The 26,792-nt window shown below is 34.9% G+C and overlaps 1 protein-coding gene across 10 annotated transcripts in view; it reads right to left on the bottom strand.

Annotated features, from left to right (window-relative positions):
* DIAPH2 (diaphanous related formin 2) overlaps positions 1 to 26,792 on the bottom strand; it is a 916,386-nt gene that overhangs the window by 632,755 nt on the left and 256,839 nt on the right. For all 10 annotated transcript variants that reach the window (XM_032257749.1, XM_032257747.1, XM_032257748.1 and 7 more), the window contains 4 exons: positions 24,495 to 24,559; positions 21,272 to 21,376; positions 12,845 to 13,168; positions 6,089 to 6,203 (listed from right to left, as the gene is read on the bottom strand). In XM_032257749.1, the coding sequence (XP_032113640.1) occupies positions 6,089 to 6,203; positions 12,845 to 13,168; positions 21,272 to 21,376; positions 24,495 to 24,559 (609 nt within the window). The remainder of the gene's footprint in view (positions 1 to 6,088; positions 6,204 to 12,844; positions 13,169 to 21,271; positions 21,377 to 24,494; positions 24,560 to 26,792) is intronic.

The raw sequence follows: 26,792 nt of genomic DNA, 5'->3' as shown, positions 1-26,792 counted from the left end.
AGTCGTAGTAGGATGGAATAGAAAATTCAAAGAATCAAAGTTAAGAGGAATGAAAATAAAGCATTCTCAGCAATACATACATAAGAAGTTTTATATGAATTTTGTTTGGTTTTGATTTGGTTTGATTAGGTTTTGGCAGCTGCAGTAAGAATTGCTTCAATTCTGACTGATTAGCTCTACCAAGTGCTGAAAAGAATAGCAGTAAATTCTGCTGAATTAACAGTTGTACTAAAGCATCAATAACTAAGACACACACACACACACACACACACACACACACACACACACACATATATACACACACAAACAGCATCAGGTTAAATGAAAGGGATACCAACAATGTGCTGGGTGCTTTAAATATATAACCTTGTTTAATTCTCACAATACTGCTAGGTAAACATTAGTCTATTCATTTTACTCATGAGAAAATTCAATCTCCAAGGTTACAATCACAGCTGGAATGCAAGTATGTGTGAATTTATTTCCTTTGGCTTTTCCTACTATACCAGAGTATCTTTAAGAACTTCATAATGGATTTTATGCCTACCTCACTGTCTCTTGAGTTTCTTCACCGGGAAAATAGAGTCTGTGCTTAATAACTTCTAAGATCCAGGCTAATTCTAAAATTTTATAAAATCTATGATTCTTGTAGTACACAATTCAAATAAGTCAATAATCAAAAGAGTAAATGCTCAATAGAAAACATGCAAAGAAATGGAGGGGGAAGTTTACAGAAAAAGAAAAGTTATGCCTATACAGAAATCAAACATTTTTTGGGATAAATGAAGAAAGACACAATGTACCAAATACTTGGGGATGCAGCAAAAGCAGTATTAAAAGGAAAGTTCATAGCACTAAAGGCCTACCTGAAAAGGTTATAAAGATCTCAAATTAAAGATCTAGCTTCACATCTAGAGAAACCAGAAAAACAAGAGCAAATCAACGTGAAAACTAGCATAGGAAATGAATAAAATCAGGGAAGAACTGAATGACATTGATACCAAAACGTCCATACGAAAGATTAACTAAACCAAAAGATGATTCTTAGAATGCATAAACAAGATAAATGGACCATTACCTAGATTAACAAAGAATAAAAGAGACCATCCAAGCTAACACAATCAAAAACAACAAAGGTGACATTACAAATGATCCCAAAGAAAAACGAAAGATCCTCAGAAACTGTTATGTATACTTCTCTGCAAACCAACTACAAAATCTAGAGGAGACAGATAAATTCCTGGAAACATATAACCCCCCAAGATTGAATCAGGAAGAAACAGACCAATATTGAGTTCTAGAATTAAATCAGTAACAAAAAAATGTAATGACCAAAAAAAGCCCCAGAACAGACAGATTCACAGCTGAAGTCTACCAGACATAAAAAGAAGAGCTGGTACCAATTCTACTGGAACTGCTTCAAAGCACTGAGGAGGAGGGACTCCTCACAACTCTTTCTATGAAGCCAGAATCATCCTCATACCAAAACCAGGGAGAGATACAAAAAAACATGAAATCTACAGGCCACTATCCCTAATGAACATAGACACAAAAATTCTCAACAAAATACTAGCAAACCAAATCAAGCAGAACATCAGAAACTTAATTTGCAAAGATTAAGTAGGCTTTATTTCTAGGATGCAATGTTTGTCAACATATACAAATCAGTAAGTGTGATTCATCACAAAAACAGAATTAAAAAAAAGAAAAACATATGATCATCTCAATAGACATAGAAAAGCCATCAACAAGATCCAGCATTCCCTTTATGATAAAAGTCCACAAGAAAATAGGCATACTTCAAAATAATAAGAGCTCTCTATGACAAACCCTCACCCAACATCACACTGAATTAAAAAAAAAACTGGAAGCACTCGCCTTGAGAACTGGAATAAGACAAGGATGCCCACTCTTGTTGTATCTATTAAACACAATACTGGAACTTCTTGGAAGAGAAATCAGGCAAGAGAAAGGAATAAAAGACAACTGAATAGGAAAAGATGTCAAATTATCTCTCCTCACAGACGACATAATCCTATACCTAGAAAACACTAAAGACTCTGCGAAAAGCTTCCTGGAGCAGATCAACAATTACAGTAAAGTTTCAAAATACAAACTTGATGTACAAAAGCTAGTATCATTTCTATATACTAACAACTCTCAAACGGAGAGCCAAAACAAGAATGCAATATCATTTACAATAGGCACAAAAAAATGAAATACCCAGGTATACATCTAACCAAGAAGGTGAAAGATCTCTACAAGGAGAGCCACAAAACACTGATAAAAGAAATAATCAATGACACAAATGGAAGAACATTTCATGCTCATAAATGGGAAGAGTCAATATCATTAAAATGGCCATACTGCCCGACGCAATTTACAGATTCAACACTATTGCTACCAAACTACTACCAATGTCATTTTTCACAGGCTTAGAAAAAAACTATTCTAAAATTCACATGGAATCAGAAAGAGCCCAAATAGCCAAAGCAATGCTAAACAAAAAGAACAGAGTCAGAGGCATCATATTACCTGACCACAAACTATATAACAAGGCTACAGTAACCAAAACAGCATGGTACTGGTACAAAAACAGAAACACAGACCAATGTAACAGACTAAGAGAACCAAGAAATAAAGCTGCACACCTACATCTATCTGAATTTTGACAAAGTCAAGCAAAAATAAGCAGTGGAGAAAGGACTACCTATTCAATAAATGGTGCCATATGCAGAAGAACGAAACTGGAACACTGTCGTTCACCATACACACAAAGTAACTCAAAATGGATTAAAGAATTAAATTAAAGACCTCAAACTATACAAATCCTATAAGAAAACCTAGGAAACACCATTCTGGACACCTGCCTTGGGAAATAACTTATGACTAAGTTCCCAAAAACAACTGCAACAAAAATTGATAAGTGAGACTTAATTAAACCAAGGAGCTTCTGCACAGCAAAATAAACTATCAACAGGATAAACAGACAAGCTGTACAATAGAGGAAAATATTCACAAACTAGCATCTGACAAAGGTCTAATACCCAGAACCTGTAAGGAACTTAAGGAAATCAACGACTAAAAAACAAATAATCCCATCAATAAGTGGGCAAAGGACATGAACTGATACTTCTCAAAAGATAAGATATGGGCTGGGCATGGTGGCTCACGCCTGTAATCCTAGCACTTTGGGAAGCTGAGGCAGGCGGATCACATGAGGTCGGGAGTTTGAGACCACCCAAGCCAACATGAAACCCTGTCTCTACTAAAAATACAAAAATTAGCTGGGTATGGTGGTGGGTGCCTGTAATCTCAGCTACTTGGGAAACTGAGGCAGGATAATCACTTGAACCTGCGAGGTGGAGGTTGCAGTGAGCTGAGATCATGCCACTGCTCTCCAGCCCGGGCAACAAGAGTGAAACTTTATCTCAAAAAAAAAAAAGAAAGAAAGAAAGAAAAACAGACATTCAAGTGGCTGACAAACATATGAAAAAAATGCTCATAACACTAATTAACAGGCAAATTAAAATGAAAACTATAATGATACCATATCACACCAATCAGAATGGCTATTGCTAAAAAGCCAAAACAAAAACAAAAACAACCCCAAGCAGATGCTGGCAAGGCTGTGGAGAAAACAGAACGCTTATACACTGTTGGTGAGAATGGAAATTAGTTCAGCTATGGTAGAACGCAGTTCGGAGAGTTCTCAAATAACTTAATACGAACTGTCTTTCTACTCAGCAATCACATTACTAGGTTTAAATCCAAAAGAAAATAAATCAGTCCTCCCAAAAGACACACGTACTTTTATGTACATCACAGCACTGTTCACAATAGCAAAGACATGGAATCAACCTAGGTGCCCATCAACAGTGGACTGGATTAAGAAAATGTGGTATATATATATACCACGGAATACTATACAGCCATAATTTAAAAAATGATATCCTTTGCAGGAACATGGATGTAGCTGGAGGCCATTATCTTAAGTGATTAAAGCAGGAACAGAAAATTAAATATTGCATGTTCTCACTTATAAGTGGGAGCTAAATACTGGGTATTCTTGGACACAAAGATGGGAATAAGAGACACTGTGGCCTAATAGAGAGCAGAGGGAGGGAAGAGGGCAAGGATTAAAAAACTAATGGTCAGTTACTATGCTCATCACTACCTAGGTGATGAGATCATTTGCATCCTAAACCTTGGAATCATGCAACATACCCATGTGACAAACCTGCACATGTACCCCCTGAGTATGAATTAAATTATTTTTAAAAATGAAAGTAAAATAAGATTGCCTATGAATATAAGAAAATGTGCTCAATTTCACTTCGTATTCAAAAAGTAAAAATTATAACAACAATGATTTAACATTTTTACCTCTGAGATGGGCAAAGGTTTTGGGAAACAGATATTCACATATATTCTTTGTGACACTATAAATTGATGCAAACTCATTCAGAACGTAATTTCATACTATTTTTAAAATTTTTAAATTTACACAGCGTTTTATCCAGGAATTTTACTTGTAGTATTTATCTTACAGATAGTTGAACATTTGTGAAAAACAGCATATACAGAGTCATGTTTACCACAGCATTTCTTAAATTAGCAAAAGACTAGAACTAATCTAAATAGTCATTAATATGGGATTAATTAAGATAGGTCCATACACAAAATTCTACGCACTATGTAAAAAGAACACAGTAGATAAACACAAGCACCTATAGAATAATCTTCAGGCACAACTGGTGAAAATAGCAAGAAATAAAAAATAAAAAATGATAAATGCACATATGTGTTGAGAGGCATAGACTATTTCTAGGATAAAATGTGAAAAATTAGAAGTAATGATTTTACTTGGGCAAAATGCTGTATTTCTGAGATTGAAGGGAGATTTACATTTGTTATACTACCTTATTTTACTATATGAATAATTTGCTATAAGCATGAACACTTTGCTATAAGCAATTTTTTAACTTTAAAAAGTGATTATAGTAAATGATAATTACTTGAGTCACTGAAGAATTCTTTAAATGTGAGGTCTATTATACCAAATGAGAAAAAAAAAAGGTAGGCCTAACAGTAGTAACTTTTTAAGTTGTCAGAATTCTTCAGAATAGTCTAATCACCCCAGATTTGTATGTGTATATGAACTTCAATTTACAAAGAACAACAAATACAACACAACAACCTCCAGTGTACATAATCTAAAAAAAATTTTCATACCTCTATTCTCCAAAATGTATATTCTTATATTCTAAGGCATAATGTGACAAATCATACAAATGAATGGTAAAGGTGCACGGGCATGAGAGTATGGATTATTTCCATTTTTCAATTGCAAGGACTCATTCAGACAAAAAATACTATCCTTAACTGAACTATCACTTCTGCAATGATTAGTAAAATAATCATGTTAAAAAAATACCAAAAATTAATGAACCATAATGATTATGAGATTGAGAAGCTACCTGTATGTATCAAAATCATGTGTGAAATTCACAAGTGAATAAATGATCTAATAACAAACAAAAGTACTCTATTATCAAATCAGTAAATAATACTTAGAAGTTACCAGATTTTGATATTAATCCAAAATATCGAATTAAAGCAAAACCTATAACATTTCCCAAGAATCCAAATTGATAATAATACAAGCATGACAGGAAAGACTATTAAGACTATCGGACCAATCTTATTTCAATTTCTTGAAAAATTCTGAGACTTTAGCGTTCTCTTACATTATTTACTCTTACATGATGAATTAACAGATTTATCTCCCCTACTTCTCAGTAAAAATGACAATTTTATAATGGAGCAGTGGAACACACATATTTAACAATAATAAACTCTGTATTCTCAGAAGAATAATAACATTTATGTGTAATAAAATTCAAAGGTAAAATAAATTTCCTTCTTTAGTTATTAGGTAAAATATGGTTAAATGTCCACCTATTTATGTTTCCCCCTGTCTAGTGAGGGAAAAGTATACATATACACATTACTAGAAATTTTTAGCAAAGCACTGAATTAAATTATACCTGAATCAGAGACTTATATTTTATTTTTAAAAATGTACCTTTTATCTGAGTAGCAAAATTCAGTGCCAATTTTGCAAAGAGATCTGGATTCTCAAACTTGTCTTCTTTAACTTTTAACCAGAAACAGTTCTCAGATAATTCTGTGGGCTCAACCTGAAACAAAAATAAGAAAAGATTCTAAATTATAACTTCATATTTAAATTGTCAAGAAACTAACTTTCAGCAAGGTTGAACCATAGTTCCTTTATTTATCTATCCTCAAAATCAATTTCAGGATGTACCTAAATAATACTTATAAAGTGAATATTCATTGGGAAACTCAGAACTGTGTGAAGAAATGGTACACAATAGCAATAGGCCTCATAGTAAATTGCATCTTAAATATTATTCTACTTAGGAGGCTTAAAAATAATTTAGGAAATCCTAACCTCAACTCACATAAAATCATCTTGTTCCTGCGTTTTTTAAAACAGGGAAACTGAGAAAAGTGAATTCTCCTTGTTCACTCACTAGGTTTAAGGTAGCATAAGGATAGCTGACACACATCTCCTACTTTGTGCCAGGTACTGTTTTAAGTGATTTGCATATATTAACTAATTTAATCCTCATAATAATTTTTTGACCTGTTATTATCTCCACTTTAAAAAATGAGGAAACAGAGCCCAACAAAGTTTAAGTGGCTACCCAAATTAGTAAATGGCAGAGCTGGGATTTAAATCTAGATGTGTGCTCCAGAGGACTGTGGTCTTAACTACTACCCAAGATTAGAACTTCATCTTCCATTATCCTGTGAAGTTCTGTGATGTGTAACTACCATTACACTGTATACCATACTGTTAAACTAGGAAGCATATAATTACATTAACAGAGGCAGACAACTAAGCAACAGCTTTGTAATCCAGTATTTTGATGAATTGTACCTAATTTTTTAAAAAGAAAACCTACATTCTAAAACCATTTAATACAAGTTTACTCTTATGAGCTAATCATAAATATATGCATAAGATCGAAAAATGATTTAATCATTCTTGTTAAACCAACTTACTACCTATATGCTGTCTAATACTGTAAATATGCTCTTGGATGAGACATTTCCCCAAATGGTTGTCTGGGTAAATATGGATTTTCATTAAAATATTAGTTCCCACTCAATGAGGACTGTGTCAATCTACATAATAACCTTTTAAAAGAAACATATTATTTGATAATAATAAAGGCAAACAACATTCAGAAGAAAGCAATTTCAAACATCCTATCAAAAAACAATTAAGGTATGTCAACACTAAATATCGTCACTGATTCCATACTATTTGGAAGTGTAAAACTAAAAGAAGTTATTCATTAAGAAAAAAAATAAGATAAAAAGGCTCAATAATACAAAGGATTTTAAGAAAAATGGGGAAGAGGCTTCAAGATGGCTGACTGGAGGCACGTGGCACTCACATCCTCCATAAAAAGCCAAAAAAAAAAAAAAAAGAGTAGATAATCACAGCATGTAAGAACACTGGAATTTGGCAGGGAAGTTACAGAAAACACATGAGGCATGGAAGGAGAGTGAATTCAGGCAGCAAGCCTGGCTGTGATCAGTTTAGAGCCCAGAGAAGCTCCCCAATGTGGGAAAAGGGTAAATAACATATCCCCAGTGGTCCAGATTCTGGAACACTGTGAACTCTGAGGATTCTAGCCATAAGAGACCCACTCAGCCTCCACAGGCCCTGAAACTAGTCTTTAGTATACAAAGTTACCTGCAGTCTTGCAACGGCATTGCTCTAGAAAGGGCATTCACACTGGATCCCACACATGCCACCAAGACCGAAGCAGCTGCAGTATGGCAACAGACTGAGAGCTCAAACTCCACCAGACTACATCCTGCCTTGGGGCTGAATGATTCTCTATTTCCACATCCTTGGAGAAAACTGAAATCTCCCCAAATCCACCCAAATGACTGAAGTGGTGTGACACTGGCTGGGACCAGCAATGAGACCTGGTCCCAGCACTCTAGCCCACATGGTGTCCTACATCCCAGGAACATGTGGAGCAGCATACTGGAGAGGCCACAGGACAAGAGAGAATGGGACAGTATATTTAAAGTGCCAAAGGAAAAAAAAAAAAACAACAAATTGGAAGCCAATTATATATACCCAGCAAATCTATCCCTCAAAAATGAAGGAGAAATAATGTCTTTCCTAAACGCACAAAAACTGAGGGAATTCATGACCACTAGACAAGCCCTACAAGAAATGCTTAAGGAAGTCCTACATATCTAAAAGAGAATATATCATCATGAAAGCACATGAAAGTATAAAACTCACATGTAAAGCAGATACACAAATGAGAAAGAGAAAGGACTCAAATGTTAACAGTATAGAAAACTACCAAACCACATGGATAAACAATAACAAAGAAGGAAAAAACAAAGGATACACAAAACAAACAGAAAACAATGAAGAAAATGACAGGAGTAAGTCCTCACCTATCAATAATAAACTTGAATGTAAATTAAATTGCCCACTTGGAAGATATAGACTGGTTGAATGTATTAAAAAGCATGACCCAACTATATGCTTCCAGCAAGAAACATATTTCACCTGCAAGACACACATAGACTGAAAATAATAAAATAGAAGATATTAAATTGCAAATGGTAACCAAAAGTGAGGAGTAAATATACATATATCAGATCAAAGATGTTAAATCAAAAACGGTAAAAGAGACAAAGTAGGTCATTATACAATGATAAAGGCATCAATTTAACAAGAAGAAGTAACATGTCAAAATATATATGTACCCAACACTGGAGCACCCAGATAAACAAATAAATATTATAAGATTTAAAAAGAAAGATAGACTGTAATGTAGTAATAGTTGGGGACTTCAACATCCTACTCCCAGCATTAGACAGATCATCTAGGCAGAAAATCAACAAATAAACATTAGATTTAAACTGCACTTTAGAACAAACAGGCCTAAAAGACAGTTGTGGAACATTTTGTCCAACAACTGCAGAATAAACATTCCTCCCATCAACGTTAAAATAATTCTCAAGGATAGATCATGTATTACTATAAAAAGCAAATCTCAATAAATTTTTAAAAATCTAAATCATATCAAGTATCTTCTCAGACTACAATGGAATAAAATTAGACATCAATAACAAGAGGGATTTCAGAAACTATACAAATACGTCGACTTAAAGAACATGCTCCTCAATGAACATTGGGTCAATTAAGAAATTAAGAAAAAAATTTAAAAATGTATTAACATAAATGAAAATGAAAAAGCAATATACCAAAACCTGTGCGATATAGCAAAAGCAATGCTAAGAGGGATGTTTATAGCAGTAAATACCTACTTTGAAAAAGTGGAAAGATATAAAATGAACAGTTTAATTCTGCACCTAAAGGAACAAAAAAAGCAAGAACCAACCAAATCCCAAATCAGTAGAAGGAAAAAAATAATAAACATCGGAGCAGAACTAAACCATAGAGAGATTACAAATATAACACAAAAGAACAACAAAACAAAAAGTTGGATTTTTTTTTAAAGATAAAATTGATAAACCACTAGCTAGACTAACCAAGAAAAAAAGACACCTAAACAAACAAAATCAGAAATGGAAGAGGAGATATTACAACCAATACCACAGAAATACAAAAACTATCAAGAGACTATTATGGATAATCATATATTAATGAGCTGAAAAGCCAGAGGAAATGGAAAAATTACTGGATACATACAATCTACTAAGAAAGTTCCCCCAATAAAAAAGCCCCAGGACTAATGACTTTACCGATAAATTCTACCACACTTGTAAAAAGAAGTAACACCAATTCTTGTCAAACTATTCCAAAAAACTAAAGAGCAGGAAATTCTTCCTAACTCATCCTACAAGGCCAGCATTACCCCAATACCAAAACCAAATAAGGGCACAACACCTTAAAAATATCCCTGATAAACACAGGCATGAACTCCCTCAACAAAATACTAGGAAACTGAATCCAACAGCACATCCAAAAGATAATACACCATAATCAATGGGATATAGCCCAGGAATGCCAGGATGGTTTAACATATGCCAATCAATAAACATGATACATCACATCAAAAGAATGAAAGATGAAAACTATATAATTATCTCAACAGATGCAGAAAAAGCATTTGATAAAATGTAACATCCCTTCACAATAAAAACTCTCAATTAAGCAGAGAGGGAGCATACCTCCATGTAATAAATGCTATATATGACAAACCCATTGCTAACATCATAGTGAATGGACAAAACATAAAAGCCTTTCCTCTAAGAATGTGAACAAGACTAGGATGCTCACTTTCACCATTCCTGTTCAACATAGTACTGGAAGTCCTAGCCAGAGCCATCAGTCAAGCAAAGAAATAAAGGACATTCAAATTGTAGAAGAGAACATCAAATTGTCCCTCTTTGCAGACAGCATGATCTGACATTTGGAGATGCCTAAACACCCCACAAAAATCTCTTAGAATTAATAAATTCAGTAAGTTGGAGTATACAAAATCAACACAGAAAATGTATTAATGTGTCTATACCTGAACAACAAACCTGCTGAAAAAGAAATTAAAAAGGCAGTCCCATTTACAATAGCCACAAAAAAATAAAAAACGTAAGAATTATTTTAACCAAAGAAGTAAAAGAACTTTATAAGAAACATTACGAAACACTGATGAAAGCAATTAAAGAGGACACAAACAAATAAAAAGAAACACAGTGCTTATAGAATAAAAGAATTTATATTGTTAAAACGACCATACAGCCCAAAGCAATCTACAGATCCAAGGCAATCCCTATAAAAATACCATTAACATTTTTTTCACAAAAATAGGAAAAATAACCCTAAAATTCATATGGAGCCACACAAGAGCCTGACTAGCCAAAGCAATCCCGAGCAAAAAGATCAAAGCAGGAAATTTACTTCAAAATATAAAAGACTTATAGTAGTCAAAACAGCATGGTACTAATGTAAAAACAGATATATTCACCAATGGAATAGAATAGAAAACTCAGAATTAAATTCATATAATTACAGCTAACAGATTTGGCACAAATGTGCCCAGAATATGCAATGGGGAAAGGACACCCTCTTTAATAACTGATGATAGGAAAACTGGATATCCATTTGCAAAAGAATTAAACCTGACCCATATATCTCACAATATACAAAAATGGACTTAAAATGAATTACAGACTTAAGCATAAGACCTAAGACTATAAAACTACTAGAAGAACATGTACGGGAAATGCTCCAGGACACTGGTCCAGGCAAAGATTTTATGGTAAGACCCGAAAAGCAAAGGAAACAAAAAACAAAAATGGGTAAGTGAGGTTATATTAAACTTAAAAGCTTCTGCATAGAAAAGGGAACAATGAACAGAGTAAAGAGACAATCTGTTGAATGGGAGAAAATATCTGCAAAGTATTTATCCAACAATGGACTATTGTTGGATAGTCCATTCTATTCCATTGGTGTATATATCCAGAAAATGCAAGAAATCCAAACAACAGCAACAAAACAAATAATCACATTAAGGAGTAGACAAAGAATTTGAGTAGACATTTCTCAAAAGAAGACATAAAAACGGCCAAACATATGAAAATGTGCTCAACATCACTAATCACCAGAGAAATACAAATCAAGATCGCACTGAGATATCTTATTAACATCTTATGCCAATTAGAATAGCTATTGTCAAAAATAATAATAATAAATGCTGACAACGATGTGGAGAAAAGGGAATTTTCATATACTACTGATAGGAATGTAAATAGTACAGCCATTATGGAAAACCTAAATAACAGAATTACCACACGATAATGCTGTAATCCCACCACTGGGTATTTATACAAAGGAAAGAAAATCAGAATATCAAAGAGATACCTGCACCCTCATGTTTATTGCAGCACTAGGCACAATAATGAAGGTATGAAATCAAGCTAAGCGTCCATCAACAAATGAATGGATAAAGAAAACATAGTATTGAAACATAATGGAATACTATTCTACCATAATAAAAGCATGAAATCCTGTCACTTCCAGAAATATGTATGGAATTGGAAATCATTATATTAAGTAAAAAAAGCTGGACACAGAAAAGCAAATATATATTCTTACTCATATGTAGGAGCTTTAAACATAGATATCATGAAGGTAGAGAAGAGAATATTAGTTACCAGAGACTGGGAAAGGTGTGTGTGGGAGGTGGGAGGGTGAAGAGAGATAGGTTAATACGTACAAACGTATAGTCAGATAGAAGGAATAAGTTCTAGTGTTTGATAGTACAGTAAAGTGATCATAGTTAACAAAATATATTTCAAATTAACTAGAAGAGAAGATCTGAAATGTTCTCAACACAAACAGATGACAAATATTAAAGGCGATGGATATCCTAAATACCCTGACTTGATCAATACACATTCTATGCATGTAGCAAAAATCATATGTACCCCATAAATATGTACAAATATTACATATCAATTAAAAAATGTTTAAAGAAAAGCTATGTTAAAAGAATCAAAATTGCTTTTCATTTGTTGTATATTTCAAATATTATTCTCTACATCACTTTGATTTTCCTTTTGTCTACTTAACAATGTCAAACTATCCAGAGAGTTTCCAATTATCTAGATCCTACATTGACAGACATAAAATGATGAACTCAGAAAGGAAGGAAAAGAGTCAGCAGTCATACTCTCAAACATTATACAATATAGCAATGATCACCAACAGCTAGACAAAATCAAAATACGCTAGTTTTAGTATTACCTTTGACCAATTAATTCTCTTCATGGACACTTCAGGTTTATAGATTTTTTTCTGCTTCATTCCGTAAGGTAGATCAACTGATAATCCTGGGGGACGAGGAACTCCTCCAAGGGGTGGTGGTGGAGGAGGTCCCCCAAATAAAAGTGGTGGTGGTGGTGGTATCCCTGCCATTCCAGGTAAAGGAGGTGGTGGTGGAGGAGGAGGAGGAGGAGGAGCTCCTCCAGGTAGAGGTGGGGGTGGTGGTGGTGGAGGTGGCCCAGCACCTGGCAATGGAGGTGGTGGAGGAGGACCTGGAATTCCTGATGAACTTGAGGGTACTTGTGCCTGAAATATAAATAATCCAAGTTTAAATGCTTATAAAATATAGCTGAAAAAATTTGAGGAAATATATGTCAATAGATATTTGTAGTTTAAGATTATATCTACCTTATTTATGAAGATTATATACACTTTTTAAGACATTACTAAAATATCTAAATATTTAGAAAAATCTAAGGGTTTAACAGTATATGAAAAAGACTTGTGTAAATTTTTTAATAAGCATTATAAATTCTGGACAGTGACTACTTCTGTTAACACACAAATGCTAGGAAAGTTGGTATCTGATATGGTTTGGCACTGTGTCCTCACCGAAATCGTGATCACAAGTGAGCTCTCACGATACCTGAGGATTTTATAAAGAAATTTTGTTTGGCACTTCTTGCTACCGCGATGTGAATAGGGATGTGTTTGCTTCCCCTTTGGCCATGACTGTAAGTTTCCTGAGGCCTCCCAGGCCCTGCGGAACTGGGTCAATTTAACCTCTTTCCGCTATAAATTACCCAGTCTCCGCAGTGGTTCACGCCTGTAATCCTAGCACTTCCAGAGGCAGAGGCGGGCAGATTACCTGAGGTCAGGAGTTCAAGATCAGCCTGGCCAACATGGCGACACCTCGTCTCTACTAAAAATACAAAAATTAGCTGGGCGTAGTGATGCATGCCTGTAATCCCAACTACTTGGGAGGCTGAGGCAGGAGAATTGCTTGAACCCAGGAGGCAGAAGTTGCAGTGAGCTGCGATCACATCACTGTACTTCAGTCTTGGTGACAGAGTGAGACTCCATCTCAAAAAAATAAAATAAAATAAATTAACCAGTCTCAGGTATTTCTTCATAGCAGTGTGAGAACAGACTAATACAGTAAATTGGGAGTGGATAGTGGGGTGCTTCTATAAAGATACCTGAAAATGTGGAAGCGAATTTGGAACTGGGTAACAGGCAGAGGCTGGAACAGTTTGGGGGGCTCAGAAGAAGATAGGAAAATGTGGGAAGCTTTGGAACTTCCCAGAGACTTGTTGAATGGCTTTGACTAAAATGCTGATAGTGATATGGACAGTAAAGTACAGGCTGAGGTGGTCTCAGATGGAGATGTGAAACTTCTTGGGAAAGGGAGTAAAGATCACTCTTGCAATACAGAGAGACTATTGGCATTTTGTCCCTGACATAAAGATCTGTGGAACTTTGAACTTGGAAGAGATGATTTAGGGTATCTGGCAGAAGAAATTTCTAAGCAGCAAAGTGTTCAAGAGGAAGCAGAGCATAAAAGTTTAAAAAACTTGCAGACTGACAATGCAGTAGAAAAGAAAAATCCATTTTCTGGGGATAAATTCAAGCCCTCTGCAGAAATTTGCGCAAGTAATGAGGTGCCAAATGCTAACCACCAAGACAATGAGGAAAATGTCTCCAGGGCATGAGACTTTCATGGCAGCCCCTCCCATCACAGGCCTGGAGGCCTAGAAGAGAAAAATGGTTTCCTGTGTCAGGTCCAGGGCCCCTCTGCTGTGTGCAGCCTCTTTGATGCCCTGCATCCCTGCCCCTCCAGTCAAGGCTGAAAGGGGACATGGTATAGCTCGGGCCATGGCTTCAGAGGGTGCAAGCCCCAAGCCTTGGCAACTTCCATGTGGTGTTGAGCCTGCAGGTAGACAAAAGTGAAGAACTGAGGTTTGGGAACCTCTAACCTAGATTTTACAGGATGTATGAAAACACCTAGATGTCCAGGCAGAAGTTTGCTGCAGGGGCAGAGCATTTATGGAGACTCTCTGGTAGGGCAGTACAGAAGCGAAATATGGGGTTGGAGCCCCCACACATAGTGGCCACTGGGGCATTGCCTAGTGGAGCTGTGAGAAGAGGGCTACCATCCTCCAGACCCCAGAATGGCAGATCTACTGACAGCTTGTACCATGTGCCTGGAAGAGTCATAGACACTCAACACCACGTTGTGAAAACAACCAGGAGAGGGGCTTCACCCTGCCAAGATACAGGGCAAAGCTGCCCAAGGTCATGGGAACCCACCTCTTGCATCAGCATGTCCTGGACATGAGACATTGAGTCAAGGGAGATCATTTTGGAACTCTGAGGTTTAATGATTGTCTTATTGGATTTCAGACCTGCAGGGGGCCTCTAGCCCCTTTGTTTTGGCCAATTTTTCCTATTTGAAATGGGTATATTTACCCAATACTTGTGTCCCTTTTGCATCTAGGAAGTGATTAGTTTTTCATTTTACAGGCTCCTAGGCAGGAGGATCATGTCTTGTCTAAGAAGAGACTTTGGACTTGGAATGCTGGGTTAATGCGGCAATGAGTGAAGACTTTGGGGGACTGCCTGAAGGGCATGATTGTGTTTTGAAATCTGAGACATGAGATTTGGAAGGTGCCAGGTATGGAATTATATGATTTAGCTCTGCATCCCCACCCAAATCTCACCTTGAATTTTAATAATCCCCAGGTGTCAAGGGTAGGACTAGGGAAAGAAAATTGAATAATAATTGATAATTCAATAATGGGAGTCATTTCCCTCATGCTGTTCTCATGATAGTGAATGAGTTCTCACAAGATCCGATGGTTTTTAAGCAGCTTTCGCCCTTTTGCTCGGCACTTCTTGCTGCTGCCATGTGAAGAAGGACGTGTTTGATTCCCCTTCCACCATCATTTTAAGTTTCCTGAGGCCTCCCAAGCTCTGCAGAACTGTGAGTCAATTAAACCTCTTTTCTTCAGAAATTACCCAGTCTTGGGTATTTCTTCATAGCTGTGTGAGAATGGACTAATACAGTATCCTCGAAATTTTGTGAAATACTCCTCTGAAATAATGAAAGATTAACTTTGTTTATAAATATATGCAAAAAAGAAGAACAGTATATGGCTTGGGCTGGTAAGATTAGTTGGTTTGAATATGGGATAATTAATACAAGGTTATGGATTCAATTCCTTTGGGGGCTAATTAGCTTTATACAAAGAGTTTGCTTCATGGCACTAGTAACTTAGCTGGCTTCTAACACCAATAATAAATACTAAATAGCATCCATTTCCATAGTAATATATGCTTATCAACATTTTTATATTTATTATTTCTTTTTGATCCTTATTATAACCCTGTAATACAGATAGGGTATTATTATCTTACCTTTATTTCACTGCTTAAAGATGAGGAAATTACTAACTGCAAAAAAGTTAAATGATTTACCAAAGATTTCAGAGTCCGAAACATGATTAGGATTTCAATGTGGTTCTTTTCACATCCAATGCCATCCTTATTCCAATATAAAAGACTGCCTCTTCATCAATAGGTGCCATTTACAATGAGGACAATTAACTCAGATAGGATTATGAGGAGAATATAACATTTCTATCAGAAAGTAACTTCAAGCTCATTATCTAATGACAACGGGTAACAGATGAAGGGATACACTGCATGCCATAGAGTGTTCTTTTTCGAGATGATTAATCTGTATCCATTTCCTTAAACCATTAATGATCACAATGGTTTACTTTGCTAAATAAATATATATATATATAAATTAGGGCTGTTCATTATAAACATTCTTATGAAACCACTACCAATGAACATGTATCTGTTTTAATCAATATATGACATTAGATTAACTGAATGAAAGGTTTAAAACTCATTAAGGCAGCCAAGGAAGCCATGAGTTTTTTGCAACAGGCCTCAGTCACTGCAGTAGCAGCTGTCTGGCCAGTGCCTTGGCATTCAACTGGGATTCAGGGGCTTCCTCAACTGTGGCTTTGTGAGGGCTGTCATTCCTGTTTAACACAGTGGAGACCATGGGAAAAGCCTATTTATCATGAAACCTTCTAGATTTCACAATGGGTGTTTTTTGAATTTATTGACATTCCTCATTTTGTTTACAAGGATTCCAGTGGCAATTGGTGAAACTCTGGTGAATGTATTCATTGGTGAAACTGAACTAGTAGAAATTCCAGAAGGCTATATCCCAGAACAATGGGAATATTATGAGCATCCTATATTGAGGTGGGTTATCCATACTTTCTATGATGATCATGAAAAGAATTACTAAAGAATAATAGCTATCTTTCAGACTGAAACTGAAAAGGCTGAATTGCAGATAAAGGAGCTCGAAGTATGAAGATTAATGCAGAAGGGATGGACCCTGGTATCAATATCTGACCATTGATTGGGCACTTATGGATCATCCTCCAAAGGCAACTTCCAGCAATTAAGGATTTATTTATCTAAATACAAAGTGCATTTTCTTTAGTGGAAAATAAATTAGTAAATATATTCTGTATTTTTGTTCTCTGTGATGAATAAAAGAGGTTCTTACATTACTCTATCTCTCAGTGTTGGTTCATATTAAGGCTTTTGATTTGGGGGTTTTGTTTTACACTTTTAAGAAAGTTTAAAATGTACTAATGAAAAACTGGAGAAATAGGAATTTGTGAATTCCTAAAGTTAACTTTGAGAGGTGTTTTATTTGCCTGACAAATGGAAGTTACAGAAGTCTAATTATATTATGTATCAGTAATTGTAGTAGTTTGTACAAATGTCTGTATTATAAACATCTGTATTATTGAGGGGAAACTCAAGATTTTAAGTTCTATAAGACATTGAACTAACTTTGTAAAACATTAACAACTTAATAAACAAATTTTCAGTGAACAAAAAAAAAAAGCTAATTACATTTCTTGGGATAGGTTCATTTTTGACCTCTTTCATTCATTCATTTAGAGACGGTCTTGCTCTGTTGCCCAGACTCATAGTGCATTGCAGCCTTGAACTCCTGGGCTCAAGTGATACTCTCACCTCAGGCTCCTGACCAACTGGGACTACAGGCATGGACAATTACACCAGGCTACTTTTTTTGGTTTTTTTTTTTTGCTTGTAAAGATGGGGTCTCACTATGTGGCCCAGGTCAGTCTCAATTCCTGGGCTCAAGAGATCTTCCCACCTTGGTCTCTCAAAGTACTGGTATTAAAGGCAAGAGCCACTGTGCCTAGCCTGCTCACCTTTACTGATACAAATTTTCTACTTGGATTATTTAGTTGTTCTAACTAAACTTAGAAATATATCTTTAGAAAATAAGTTGAAGCAAATTTTTGGAACAATCAATTGGAAGGACTGACCTATTTATAAAAATATTAAAGTTAACACTCACAGGTAGACATGGTCATGGGAAGGTTTCCTGTAATATTCACTGCAAACTAACTAGTTTATTCACATAGATGAATGTTTATGTATGTATATATACACACATACAACTAAAGTGTTTCTATACTTAACAAATGACCATCCTTTCCTGGAATGCAATTCTCCCTGAGGTTAGAAAGAAATATAAGATTAAAATACGTAAAATTATTTTAATTTTACTTTTAAACTAGCAAAACTATAGAAAAGTCTGATTTTATAGTCTTAATTGAGATAAAAGAAATTGTGGCAAAATTAAAGGTTCAGAAAATTAGTAATTTATCCTACAAATTTTGTGTATGAAAGGATATTCTTCATACTTTAAAAGGTGAAATGTGTGTCCCGTTTTTTAATTAATAGACAACATAATTCAAAGTAATATACATTTGTAAACATCAATGTTTACCTCTATTAGATCATATTTATTTTGTGAATTTTATACAACCAAAAAATGCTATTATTTAAATAAAATTTTACTAAAGTTAAATATAAAATTTTACAAATTTAATAAAGAATCTCAAATATTTATATTAAATGCCACCAGTCTTTAAAAATCAAATCATATCAGCCTTTCTTTTCCCTCCCATGAACAATTAGGAATTTAATAATTAAATTAGGCTACCACATCGTATTGTAAATTGAATATGGTAAATGAATAATTTAGTATTTGACATTATTTTGGGCACACTAGAGAGTATACAGCCCTGTGCGGTGGCTTGCACGTCTAATCCCAGCTCCTCCTCGGAAGGCTAAGATAGGAGGAATGCTTGAGGACAGGAGTTGAGAATACTTCATGATTGTGTAGTTTTTACAGTTAATTTAACCAAAAGTAAGCAACTACTAACTATGTGGTAAAGGCCTGTGCTAGGTATAGTAGGGCCTTGAATAAGAAATACACTGTCCTCAAGGTGTTTATGTTCTAGCAGAAGAAATAGAGCAGGTACACTAATATCACATGAGTGGTCTACAGAAGTAATATGAAAGTTCAGAGAAATTTGCTAATGGAGTTTTTGGTGAAGCTTTCCAAGGGATGTCTTAATGAACTTGGCCTTAAAGGATATGTTTCACATACACAGGTGAGCAAAGGAGGGAATTTCTGACAGAGAATAATATACGCCAACATTTCTCAACTAAGCTCTATGAAAACACTATTTCCAAGAGATGTTGAAGGATGTTGTGAGATAAAGGGTGCTGTGGTCAAATGAGTCTGAGAAATCTATGTAAAAAAGAGGTAGACAGGTTTCTTCAATGTAAAATATCTGGGACCTTTAATCTGCTAATGAATACTATGAATCTCCAAGATGAGAATTTCATGTGTGCTCAATTTATTGGACTATGGAATGCTTTCCTCATGAACAACCTATTGGCACTTCTGTAACTAATATCTGGGAAATGCTAGCAGAAGGGTAAATATGGAGATAGTAATTTCCAAATGTGAAGGGAGGAAAGGTGACTTAGCTGCAACAGAGGCTGTAGTTAGGGGAGCAGTCAGAGCCTAGGCTGCAAAGGGGAGATAAGGGAGGAAAGACCCATGCCAGAGGGTCTTAAAATTCCTGGTAAGGAGATTTTATTTAATCCTGATTGCAACAGGCAACAAGTGAACATATTAAAGCCTGGAGTAACAATAATCAGGGAAGTGTTTCAGAAAGATTAATTTGCCACTGACATAAAGGATGAATTTGAGGAAGGAGAAAAGCTAGGCAACAATTTTAATAGTCCAGGAAGGATGTCATAAGGGAGTAAACCTGAAGGTTTCTGGGTTTAGATCCAAAGAGGTGTAGTATAAGTGGACACGAAGAAAGAACAGACATAAAATAGTGACAAGCTTAATTTGTCAGTGGGTGGGGCAGAAAAAACGGGAAGAAAACTCCAGCTTCACCATCTTTATATTGGGTGGTAAAATTTAAATAGGAAATGGACAACAAACTGGTTTAAGGAAAGAGAGAAAATCACAAAACTGGGTTTGATTTCAACATGCAACAGGATCATCCTATGGGGCTAGCTAATCAAGAGCTGGAATTAGAAGACAAACTCAAAAGAATTGACACCTACCAAAAGGGGATATGTGAATGTATGATACTGAATGGAAAATTACAGGAAGAATATACAGAGAAAAGAGCAGAGGACAGAACATTGCAGAATGTCACCATTTGAGGATGAAAAAATAAGGAGAAACTACATTCTCAAACGTAGAAAAAGAAGTCTGAGAAAAAGAGAGGAGGGAAGAGAGATGGAGAAAGAGATTGATTTATTAAAAAGAAATGATGAAATATTAGAGATAAGTAGTACAGGCAAAGGGTAGGAAAAGTCCCCTGGATTGGGTATTTTGGAGTTTGTTGGTGACTTTTGAAGTAAACTTTCATTAGACTAGTGGAAACAGATCTGGTCAATCAACAAACACCGACTGAGCACCCACTATGTTAGGACATCATATTCAATTTCTTAATTTTCATTTAAGATATAAAGTATATTGAGGAGAATACATAATCAGTTTGAAAGTTTAGATATCCTGACTGAAATTTTAAGTGTATATGGGAGCTTTTCACCACAGGGAATGTAGGTGGAAATTTATTTGAGATTCAAAGAGATCTCAAGATGCTTTTGGGATAATTATAATCAATGAGCATTTCCACATTCTTTTTGAAAGAAAACAGTCTGTACCCAATTTTTCAAATCATCATGAAAATTTCATCTCAAAAACACTTTTGCCTGTGTAATATATTCTGTTAAAAATATTCAGGGCCATTTGAGCAACTAATGCTTTATTTTTTTTCCAAGCATTAAAATGATTTATTGTCCTGGAATATAAAATCTGTAGAGTTATTTCAACGAAAATGTAAAACTGCCAAAACGTCTGCTTCTGGTCACATTTTTCCTTCTATCTAACAAGATAATTTTCTACCATCGAACTCATTGTGACATGACACAAAGTCTATATCTTCTTTTCATTACCTGAGTTCGAAGTTGCTGGATTTCTGCTTCAAGTTCTTTGATTTTCTCATCTCTTTTTTGAAGCTCAGCTTGAGCTTCCTGTCGAGCTGTGAATTCTTCATCGAACTGCAATGATCATCATCATCAATGTACAGTTAATAATATAGTTTTGAGAAAGCTTTAAAGAACATTATGTTTTAAATAAGTGGAGTGGTTTTTACTTAGTTGAATTCCCAGATCACTCAGAAAGTCACAGCTCATGATTATTTTCATAACAATTAATTATCCAAGTAGAGGTGGGGTATTGCTTGCGGTGGTAATGGTAGTAAAGAAGAAATACGCCCCTACCCAAGGTAAGAAAACACATTTTCACTTCTGAAAAAAAAATATAAAGACAAAAAGGTAGACTGAAAAATCTCTCTTCACACATATTGGACAATTTTATTGTTTTGTTATTGAAAATTCAATTTTAGAATTAATAATTTTAAAAACATTTCATCCATACCTTTTTTTTTTTTTTTTTTTGAGACATAGTGTCGCTCTTGTGCCCAGGCTGGAGTGCAGTGGCATGATCTTGGCTCACTGCAGCTTCCGCCTCCTGGGTTCAAGCAATTCTCCTGCCTCAGCCCCTGCAAGTAGCTGGGATTACAGGCATGCACCACCACGACTGGCTAATGTTTATGTTTTTAGTAGAGATGCAGTTTCCCTATGTTGGCCAGGCTGGTCTTGAACTCCTGACCTCAGGTGATCCACCTGCCTCGGCCTCCCAAAGTGCTGAGATTACAGGTGTGAGCCACCACACATGGCCTCATCCTATACTTTTAAGTTTAATGAATTAGAAAATGAAACCTAAAAATAAATCCTCAAGCAGTTTCAACTGCTTAACTATATTTCATCTTGAAAATAAATTGCACTTTTGGAATGCTCAAATGTATGTGTCATAATACAAATTGGAATTGTTCCTATTACAATCTTAGTTGGCTAGAATCCATAAAGTGGTACTTCACAAACTCTGACAGTAGGATGCAGTAATAGCAGTCTCATTCATACGGTTAACCAAAACATTTGTATAGCATGTTCTGAGAGGAAAAACTAGAGGTTAAAATATGGGGTGCTAAAGCAAAAGACTCTGAATGGTTAATATTCCTTACTGTATCCTGCCCTAGCCCTTACCTCAGAGAGGACTCTAAGCAGGCACAAACCTGCCTGCATATTTACAGTGAATACTGCCTGGGTCTGGCTATGGAACATTTTATTTGCCCTTTATTGTCAATGTTATTTCAAGTCAATTTAGAAGTCTATACATTATTCTAACAATGTTATTTCTGTTTCTAAAAGTGATACATCTTACCGTCCAAAGCCATCTTAGAGTTTGTGGAACAATACAAAAGTATGTTCACTATTAACAAATATTCATCCTCATAGTAGCTTTGACATTTGGAAATTATAAAATGCCATTCTGATCTAAGTCTGAAGAAAGAGTGGGTGAGCAAACTGGATAATAATAATGTTTGTATTGAACCTGAAATGCTTTTATTCATCTCTTCTTGAATCCCTAGAAAATGTCCCACAGACCCTGGTCCAAATATTCTCTAATTTCTTTACATTTCAAACCCACCCCAGATCCTTGGAGTGAAGGATGCATATATCCTTCAGTCAATGACCTTGCTTTCCTACTTCATTAAGAAGATGGATGTCCTCCAGTGTGAGCTTGTTTGCCTTTACTACTATCCGTGTTAAGATTTATCTCAATCTATACTCCCATCCCCACTTCCAAAGTTAGCTTCTCCTATGTGCTTCTAAATCATGGCACCTGCACAAGCACACTATACACAAGTAATTTTTCCTCTATAAATGGTTCATTAGTATGTTGAAGGAGAGGCATACAATGTTTCTGCTTTTAATTTAAAATTACCTTAACCTACAAACACAGCAAATAGGAATCACAGAAGCCTGAAATACGTGAGCTGGAAGAGGTCTTCTTACAATTCCACTAATTTTATTCTTTCCTTTTAATGATGAAGAAACTAAGATCTAAAGAGAGTAAGTGGCTTACCCAAAGTCACAGCTAATTAGTGGAAAAGCTGAGATCAGATCTTACAACTATTGCCTCTCATTCTAGCACTTGTTAAAAATGACTTCATACTGCCTCTTAAAATGACCCAGAACAAGAGGATGCATGTAGCTAACCACTGGGAGACCATACATGTTTTCATTCTAAATGTTAGTGATGAAACTAAAGCATCAAACACTGAAACTTCTCTATTGCTTCAGGACTCCTTTTTCCATAATATATATGCTCAAAAAAAAACTTTACCAGACAGATAATCACAATTGGCTCTAGTCTTATAGTGTCTAATCACAGTACCAGCCAAAAATTAAGGAGATTCTAAGATGTTTCAAAGGGAATTTTAAATGTGCTACTTAAAACAAGAACATGAGAAATATAAAGGTCTATTAATCAAAAAGCATGCATTTTCTTTCACCAATAAAAATGACAGCTTCACACAAACATTTTACGCTCAAGCTCTATTCTAGTAACTGAAAGAGCAAAGACATTTCTTCAGATGCCCTGAAGTAACTTTTTCAGTAATACACAATAATTTCTAGAGCGATAGCAAAAGTGATTATCTAATCTCCAAGGTAAGTCATAACTTTGAAGAGATAGCAGTATATAAGCACAATCCTTCTGCCTGCACCCAAAAGCAGAGAAATACTATACTAATGCTTAATAGGCTCTAGAACAAAAAAAGAGAAACTTGTGGTATGAGTTAATAAAATTATAGCTATGCTTTCATGAAACAAGGAAAAGACAAGCTTAGATCTAATGAAATCCAGATATTCATAAAGCTGGCATTTACTCAAAGGCATTATGACATTAACACAGAAAGAATAGGGATCACCAAATTCTACCAGGCCTACATGATGTAGCAGCATCACTTACAAAATGATAATTATTTTGTAAGTGATGTAATCAGCAATGTAATTTTATTCCATTGATCACTTTAGTGTAATGTGGCTAGTGTTTTTTTTCCATAATGGATTAAATGTGATGAGGAGGGAACAATAGCAACCTTATCTTATAAGGAAACAAATCAATATTCCATGGCTATGTTTGAATCCAAAAATATAAACTACCACAAAACTGAAACATTTAGAAGGCCTCACCTTAATAAAGAAGGTAGAATATTGCTGTGATTAGATTATTAACCTAACCATTAGGGCTAATATTTTATAAACTTACCTTCTTTGAAAACTCTGCGGCTTTTTGTTCACTTTCTTCAACTTTTGCCTTGTTCACACAAGAATCTATTAAGATCAACCAAAAGTGATTCATGAGATCACTAGACAAAAGATGTCTTCTAGTCTATAACTCTGCAATGCAGACTATCATTTCTTTGTCAATTGTTACTAAATGGAAATTGACCTACACTGCACATAAAACATAAATACCATATATATTCTTTCTTTACCACACTAACTGAAATCAATGATAGTACTGTAGAGGCACAAAACCAAGCATCCATAAATATACTCACTAAATTATTGTTTTTATAGGTATTCAATTATTTTTCAACTATAAAACACTTCAAAAAACCATAGTTTATTATGGGTGGAGAGGTGTCAAAGACTCCATATTTAACATTAATAATAAGATATGAATACTCTTAGTAAGATTCAAAATTGTCCTATAAAAAAGCTAGAGATAGAATAGCATTCAATAATTCAAGTTTCTTCGTGAAAAGATTTTTACTTCTGATCTGGAGCAAAATGTATCATGTACATGAGGAAACAAACTTCAAACTTCTCAGGTCCCATCAAACACTTCAGAATATAAATAACTGAAGAACAATTTTTGGGAAATATTGTATCTCTCACTATTTTATATATATAGAAACTCTATCCTGTATCTAGCCATTCCACACTTATTTATCAAAAAGACATAAAAACATATACTGGTACCCAGAATTGTATATGAATATTCACAGCAGTTTTATTTATCATAACCTCAAATTGGAAAGAATCTAAATAGCCATCAACAAGTATATATATAAACAAACTGTGGAATATCCATATACTGGAATACTACTCAGCAATATAAAGGAATGAACTATTGATACATGCAATATAACAACATGAATGAATCTCAAAATAATTATGCTGAAGGTAAGAAGACAGGCAAAAAAATATATGCTGTATGTTTCTATTTTTAAATGCAACGAATGAGAGAGACTATAAAATGTAACTAGTAACAGAGAGATTGGTAATATCCTAGGATGGAAAAATGTGGTAGATATGTAAAGGAAGAACTAAAAGGACAATGTAGAAATGTTAGGGAGTAACAATTATGATTAGTATCTTGACTTTGATGACAGTTTTAAGTGTATATATTAATAGCAAAATTTATCAACTTGTATACCGTAAATATAGGTAGTTTTTCTTACGTTAAATGTACCCCAATAAAGTTGATTTTTTGTTCTTTTTTTTTTTTTTTTTTTTTTTTAATGTGTAGCTGGAGCAAAGCAACTGAGGATGAAAGCAGGAAATGATGAAGTCAAAGAAGAGTCATATCTAAGTTGTGCTAGCCACGGTGGTAATGATGTTGATTTAAATTTCAATGGAAAGGTATCAGAGAGTTTTAGGCAGAGATCTGATACTTTCTGATTTATGAAAGATACCATACTTAAAGTAACTGTGAAATTAAAAGAGACTCTAATCTCTTCAGGTCCAAGTCATCTTAAAATAGAGATCCACAGATCTCCTAGAAGTTCTTGTTGCACCTGATAATGTTTGTGTATGTGAACATATGTGTGTTCCAATCAAAGTTCCAAAGCATTTGTCAACTTCTCACAAAGAATTTTGACCATAAAATATTAAGACTCACTCACATATTTGATTTAATCAATTTTAAAGTTGAGGAAACTAAAACCTAGAGAAGTTAAATGATTTGTTCACAATGGCAGAGATTACATGTGGATAAGATCATAATGGGTTTATGATGCTCACTATCCTCTCTCACCTGATCCTTCATCTCTCCTCACCCAACACTTTTAATTAATGGTATAGAATTGTAAGAACAAATGTCTGTTGAACACTGAATACTACTTGACTAAATTATTATTTTTTATATGTATTCAATTATTTTTCTACTATAAAATACTTCAAAAATTATACTTTATTATGGATAGAGAATTGACAAAGACTCCGTGCTTAAGGTTAATAAGATCAAAATCAACAGTAGAGTATGTGTGATAACTATGGTCCATATGGATTATAAGTCAATACACATATTTGAAAATAGACACAGGGAGAGGAGCACTACACACTTGGGTCTGTTGGGGGGAAACAGGGGAGGGTCAGTGGGGGGTGGGGAGATGGGAAGAGATAGCATGGGGAGAAATGCCAGATATAGGTGATGGGGAGGAAGGTGGCAAATCACACTCCCACATGTGTACCTATGCAACAATCTTGCATGTTCTTCACATGTACCCCAAAACCTAAAATGCAATAAAATAAACTAAAAAAAAAAAAAGAAAATATA

The sequence above is a fragment of the Sapajus apella genome, unplaced genomic scaffold (genome assembly GCF_009761245.1).
Source record: "Sapajus apella isolate SASKATOON/1434 unplaced genomic scaffold, GSC_monkey_1.0 scaffold98, whole genome shotgun sequence".
NCBI lineage: Eukaryota > Metazoa > Chordata > Mammalia > Primates > Cebidae > Sapajus > Sapajus apella.
This window is presented reverse-complemented; position numbering and strand designations above follow the sequence as displayed.